The following is a 7,390-nucleotide window of genomic DNA, read 5'->3' on the forward strand; positions in this document are numbered from 1 at the left end:
GAAGATAAATAAACTTAAACAAACGAACAACATAAATGAACGAACGTTCATGAACATAAATGAACGAACGAGACCATTGATCATGTGCGTTCGTTTAACTAAACGAACTTTGTGTTCATCTTCGTTCATTTATTAAATAAACGAACATAAACGAATTTTCTGCCGAACGGTTCGCCGAACGTTCAGTTCGTTTATAGCCCTAGCTATGACCATGTAGTCTTTTTGGACCAAAATCAACATTCGATTATCTAAAGCTAAATAAACAAGAAGAAGATATATTCGGGGGTGAAAATGTAATTGCAGGAAACTTAAGAGGGTCCTTAAACCATTTATCCAAAATGGCAAAAACCCCATTTCGCTGTCAAAAACCCCTGCCTCTGCTACTCACTGATAGGTTCCACCGTCTCTTTCTACGAGAAACCTCCCGCAGATTGCAGCTCCGGCGAAAAGCCTCGACTAATCACCTACGTCGAATTCGGAGTTACTGTCTTCGGTACTCATCGTCTCTTGATTAATTTTATATGTGTGTTTCCTGCTTCAGTTTAATCTGTATTGTATACATTCCTTAGTTTAAAAGCCATTTTGGATTTGTTCTGATTGTTTAAGAACCTTAATCAAATTTCTCTTAGGTGTGTAACCTGCTTTTGCACCAATATATAGTATTTCTGATTGTTGGAAGCTGAAAGCACAACCCTGTTTTATTCAAAACCCTAGTCATAAGACGTTGAAACCTTGAAATTAAGCCAAATACCACTTTAGCGAAGAAAGATTCTATCTGAATCCAAGCTAGGGGCAGACATGTTTATATACTTCTTGTTTAATTGTGTGGGTTGTGTACCAAACAGGTCTTAATCTTTAGCATATGGACTTGATCGAATCTATTCATGACATCCCTGTGCAAAATCCATCAGTGGAAGATTTCTCTGCTTCTGACTTAAAGTGGATAAAGTTTGGGACTCCTGAACACCATGATGACGTGGCACTAATTCCATATGCTAGAGCTGAAGAATTCATCATTGGCGAGTGCTCTAATGTAGAATGCCCAACCCGTTTTCACATTGAGAGAGGAAGGAAACGTTCATTAGGCAGCCTGATGGAATTCAAGAGCGACGAATATCTTGAGTATAGACTGTAAGCATTTTGAAAATTCTTCAACTTTAATTTTATGCTTGCCTTATTTTCCAACTTTCTCTATCAAGCTCTTCTTTTTGCATTAAGTTCAAAAGAAACATTCATATATATCTTATATAAACACCTAAATCCTATAACACTTGCTAAATTCTCATTTTTTTTTTAATCTGTATTCTTATAGGTACTGGTGCTCATTTGGTCCTGAAAACTACGGGGAAGGCGGAATCATATTACCAAGCAGAAGATACCGACTCAACACCCGAAACCGGGCAGCCCGACCTCAATCGATGCGAGGCTGCACATGTCATTTTGTTATAAAAAGATTATACGCGCGTCCATCTCTTGCCCTTATAATCTACAACAACCGCCGCCACGTCAGCAAATCCGGATTCATCTGCCACGGGCCCCTCGACCGGGACGCCATTGGTCCTGGTGCGAAGAAAATCCCGTACGTGGGACACGAAATCCAACAACAAACGATGTCGATGATTTATCTTGGGATTCCGGAAGAAAATGTTTTGGAGAAACATATAGAAGGGATACAACGGTATTGTGGTTCGGATTTGAAAGTGAATTCGATTGCTTCTCAGTATGTTCATAAACTTGGGATGATAATTAAACGATCGACACATGAATTGGATTTGGATGATCAAGAAAGTGTGAGGATTTGGGCGGACCGGAATAAGAAATCCATTTTTTATTATCGGGATTCTTCGGAAACAGAACCTTTTATTCTTGGGATTCAAACCGAATGGCAGTTGCAGCAGATGCTTAGGTTTGGACATCGGAGTCTTATAGCAGCAGATTCAACTTTTGGAATCAAGAGATTAAAGGTGCATACTTGTATTCTAGCTCTATTTTCTATCATGAGGATGAGGAGGGCATTTGCGTCTTTTTGTGTGTAATTTTTTGTCCCATTGACATCTGTAGTCCAGGTCCAGCACTCCAGCTCAAGCCAAGCATAATACAACGTGTTATACTTGTATTCTAGCTCTATTTTCTATGTGGGGTTTATTTATTTATTTTCTTCAGTTTGGATAAATTGTTGTATACATACGGTCAATAAATCGTCTAAATGAGACTAAATGACCATGTTACCCTTTAATTCTAATTTTTTTTCACAAATTCATCGGTTTTAGTGTGAGAGGAGTTGGAAGGATAAGAGAAGAAGGGTAAATAGGTAAAGGGTTTGTGTCTTAATACATTAAGCTAGTTTTTTTTTGGTCTTAACTCTTTGAGCTCATTAAGTCAAAAGGAAACAACCCCTTAGCTTCTGAAATCCTATAGCCTTGATGTGTTTTTGTTTTTTAATTTTTTTTTAAAATTTCTGATTGCAGTATCCTTTGTGCACGCTTCTTGTGTTTGATTCGAGACAACACGCACTCCCTGTAGCATGGGTAATTACTCGAAGTGTTGCCAAATCCGATGTATGTAAGTGGATGAAAGCTCTTCTTGGCCGTGTCCGTGCTGTTGACCCTACATGGAAAGTCAACGGATTTATTATTGATGATGCAGCAGTAGAGACTGATCCCATAAGGTATGTTTTTTATTCCTGAAATTAATGCTTCTTTTTGCGTATTGCTTATTTTCATATTGGTTAAATGCAAGAAATAACAATGTACTTTCATTTCTTCCTATTATAACACTGTACTTTCAAAATCTACCCAATTATAGGCTTAGAGTAATGCCATTCAAACCAAATGCAATTTTTATTGTTTTAATAAGGATTTAAAGTATAATGCTACAGGTGGGTAGACTTTTTGAAGTACAGTTTTTATGAAGTACACTACTGTAGTAGAAAGGAATGAAAGTAGGATGCTAAAATACACAAATAAATCAAAGTACGTTGCTAATTATTACATTTATCCCTTTCTATATTGGGTTAAAGGTGCATAACGTATGTTATTCATTCCTGAAATTAATGCTTCTTTTTCCGTTTTACTTATATTTATACAGGTTTTAGCAAGAAATAACAACATACTCTGTTGTAAAATCCTACTTTCCTTTTTTCCTATTACAGCATTGTACTTTAAAAATCTGCTCAGTTATAGCAAGGTCAGTGCAATTTTCACTGTTACAAGAAAGAAATTACAATGCTACATTGGGTAGATTTTCCATAGTACAATAGCTGGACAAGAAAAAAATCAAAAGCACACTGTTGTACTAGGAAGAAATGAAAGTAGTTTCCACTTTACGGATTTATGCAAATAACCAGTTTTGTAGACGAAATATGCAACCCCTTTTAATTTTAGGATCAAAAGATACAACATTTAACCAGTAACTTGTTTAATCTGTTAAAACGTTGTTGCATATTTGATGTCCATTGCATAAATTGGTAAAAAAATATAATACATATTGGTAGAAAAATGAAACAATATTGCATAAATATGTGTTGCATATTATTTGGTTCTTAAATTAAACTTGACAGCGTATGTATATCGTCTATAAACCAGTTTGTCACAGAAATCGGGAAAAAGATAAAACATTGTTGCATAAAAAAGTCTTAGTTCATGAAACAGCAACGTACTTTCATTTATTTGTTTGTTATAGCATTTTCTTTCTATTACAACATTTTACATCCAAATTTTCTCCATTATGACATTGTACTCTAAAAGCTATGGCTGTAGTTTGAAATTTTCTGTCATTAGGACATTGTGCTTTGAAAAATCTACTCAACTTATAGCAGTGAAAGTTTCATTATATCTAAATGACATCAGCATGATGTACTTTCTTTCTTTGTAGGGAGACGTTTTCGTGTCCTGTATTATTTTCTGTGTGGCGTGTTCGTCGGTCATGGCTGAGACATGTTGTGAAGAACTGTAGAAACATTGAAGTCCAAAGACAAATTTTTAAACGTTTGGGAGAAATAGTTTACAGCATTTGGGGAGGAGTCGATCCTTTTCTTGTCTTACAGAAATTCACCCAAGATTTTGTTGACCAAACTGACTTCATGCAATATTTCAATGCCACATGGGTGCCTAAGATTGGTTAGCTACAATCCTACCTTTTTCATTTCCTTCTTAGGGAATCGATAAATGCAACAAATACCAACATACTTTTGTTTATTTATTTATTGTTCATTGAAAAATCTATCCGTTTGTGAAATAATTTTCACTACTGTAATTGGATAGATTTTTCGAACTATAATAATGCCCTAATGAGACAAGAATCGAGTTAGTGGCTTAGTGCAATACAATGTTGTAATGGAAGAAATGAAAGATAAATAAATGGAAGAAAGATGCTATAATAAATAAACATATATTTACGAGTACGTTGTTATTTCTAGTATTTACTCCTTTTGGTTAGCGTTAAATGCAAGAAACAACAACTTCCATTTATTTATTTATTTATTAAGCATCCTACTTTCATTTCTTCCCATTACAATGTTGAGTACTTTGAAAAATCGACATGGTTAAAGCAATGTTATCCAGACAACAATTTCTGCTGCTATAATTGGTACAAAATTTAAAGTATATTGTCCAAATAAGAAAAAAAGAAACTGAAATTATTATATGCTATATGAGTAGATTTTTCAAAATACACTAAAAATGTCTACTCAGTTAGAAGAACATTGTAATTTCAATTCTTTTCTTATCAAGGCACTGTTTTAAGAAACTAAATCAACAAAAATTTCTTCAGAGTTTGATAGGACATTGCTATAATCGGGTAGATTCTTCAAAACACAATCCTATAAATGTAATAGTATGAAATAATAAACAAAATCAACAGAAGTAGATTGTTATTTTTGCATTTAGCCTTTATTGATTTCTTATTCCATTCCTCAGAGATGTGGTTAACAACAATAAAATCCCTCCCACTAGCAAGCCAAGAATCCTCGGGTGCAATCGAATCCTACCACGTGAAACTAAAACTTAAACTCTTTGATGACTCGCACCTCGGTGCACTCCAACGAGTCGATTGGTTAGTCCACAAACTAACCACCGAGCTCCACTCCTCCTTTTGGCTCGACCGCTACGCAGACGAAAGCGACTCCTTCCAAACCATCAAGGACGAATACGTAAATTCCACCTCATGGCATCGAGCATCAAAAATCCCAAACACCAACATCACATTATCCCCAAACACCACTAAAATCCTAAGCCAAACCGATACTTCCCGTTCCCATTTCGTCTCAAATCCTGGGTCCGAATTCGCGTTTTGCGATTGTGAGTGGTCGTTACGCGGGAACATCTGCAAACACGTGGTCAAAGTCAACACGATGTGCGAGAATCTAAAAGGGTACCAAAGTTCGTTGTCGTTTCACGCGTTTCAAGAGATACTTGTGAAGATGTTTGAAAAACCATTGGATGATTCGATGGACCTTGATTTGTCAATGGCATGGTTGGGTCAAATTCATGGTCAAATTGAGAAACTTGTGGAGTTGAATAAGTCAACAGATATTGGAACGGTGGTCAATGGGCTTCCGTTGAAGTGGAATTCTAAAAAAAGTAGAACGTCGTTAGCCCGCCGCCCGGCCACTGTGGGCCCGTCGTTGGCGCTGACCTCAGCGAATAGTGGTGTTAATGTTCGGAAGAAGAGTCGGAAGAGGAAAAGATTGTCGCGTATAAGGTAAATAAGAGAAAGAGATCCTTAATTTCTGCTACCTTAATTGTTTTTGTTGTCTTTTAAACCCGTATTACGCAATTTTTTTATGCGGTTTAGAGTTTTTAAGTACGAAAGTTGTAGATAACATTTTTTTATATCTAATATATTTCATTACGCCGTATATAATCTTTGTATTTGATTACGCTTTTGTTCTAAAACATTTTAAGGATGGATCGACGTATTTGCTTATGTTATTTGTAATCCACAACTTTAAGGCATGGCTATTTTTCTCTACTAAATTACCTTAATGAGGACAAGAGTTGCGCTTGTAAGTTATACTATATAAGTGTTTTTATTTATTTTTTTATTTATTTAATGCAATAAGATGATTTAACGCAGATAGCTAGCAAAATTGACTTCACATTTTTAGCAAAAAAATTGACTACTAATACATACAGGGTCATCAACAAAACAGATTGATGCTCCCTTTGTTTTCTCCCAAGTATTAGTAAGTTTACCATAAATGATCCTTGAAAATGTTTTATAAAATGACGGTGGTGTTTTTCAGGAGATGCTAGAAAAAAATATGAGAGTTGATTTATTTATCTATTAAATTGTTAATTTTGTATCAAGTAAAAAAAAGTGCTTATGTATACTATCTAACGTTCTGTTAAGTTAATAAAATAATAAAAAAGTGACAATTATAGTCAATTTCTTTGATGATTACCAAAAAGTATGATTTTTTATCTCAAAATAGCTCTCAGTTTTAATTGTGAAATGCATTATTCAATATGAAATAGTGATGTACTGTAAAATGACATCGTTCACTAAAAAAATGCTGAGAAATCCTTTGTACAGCAAAATTGTTTATATTTTTATAGAATTTATTATTTTTTTTATAAAAAAATTATTAAAGAATATTAAGGCCGTTCCAAACATATTTTGAGCCTAGGACGAGAGAGAAAAAAAGACCCTTAAAATACACAAACTTCATTAACTTTTTATAACAACTCAATAACTAAAAGAAAATTATTTATACTAGCTTCTAAATATAACATTTTCGATTACAAAAATCTATATATTTAAAAAATACTTCTTCTATTTTTTTGAGATGCAAAATTATTAATGATATCTTCAAAATTGATCGTGTCTAACATACCATCAATAAAGTTCATAAATTTTTTGAGTCCCATTAAAAAATAGGCTTTGGACGGTCGCCCCTATCGTCTATCATCTGGAACGGACCTAAAGAATATATATATATATATATATATATATATATATATATATATATATATATATATATATATATATATATATATATATATATATATATATATATATATATATATATATATAAGGTTGGTTTATTTTGTTTTTACTAACTATTGTGTGCCAGAATGCACAGATCTGGACCACCGGATGGAATAGAATCAAAGGTCATGATATAAGGGTCTATGATATTACAATAGGGTAGCATGTACCATATAATCACACAAATTTCAGCATAAGGGCATTTTAGTCAATTAAGACAAATTTAAAAAAGGAAAAATCGAGATTTATGGGATAATTAATGATTTTGATTTAAAAAATCTAAATTTTTTCAAATTAATTCAATTTCAAACGTAATTTGTAAGCATATACCGATTTTATTCTATCAGAATGTCATTTTGTTAGAATGATATTCTGTAATTCTGTCAGAATGGTATACAAC

The 7,390-nt window shown here is 33.7% G+C and overlaps 1 protein-coding gene across 1 annotated transcript; it reads left to right on the plus strand.

The window, feature by feature from the left end:
* Positions 1 to 361: 361 nt before the first annotated feature.
* On the plus strand, positions 362 to 6,012 carry LOC145165592 (SWIM zinc finger family protein). Its single transcript, XM_079084344.1, has 6 exons — positions 362 to 493; positions 846 to 1,131; positions 1,313 to 1,964; positions 2,469 to 2,668; positions 3,874 to 4,118; positions 4,917 to 6,012. Exons 2-6 carry the CDS (start codon positions 863 to 865, stop codon positions 5,702 to 5,704), a joined length of 2,154 nt encoding a protein of 717 aa, XP_078940470.1. The 5' UTR covers positions 362 to 493; positions 846 to 862; the 3' UTR covers positions 5,705 to 6,012.
* Positions 6,013 to 7,390: the final 1,378 nt, after the last annotated feature.

Source organism: Lactuca virosa, chromosome 1, assembly GCF_052849685.1.
Source record: "Lactuca virosa cultivar CGN04683 chromosome 1, Lactuca_virosa_CGN04683_v6, whole genome shotgun sequence".
NCBI classification, from domain to species: Eukaryota; Viridiplantae; Streptophyta; class Magnoliopsida; order Asterales; family Asteraceae; genus Lactuca; species Lactuca virosa.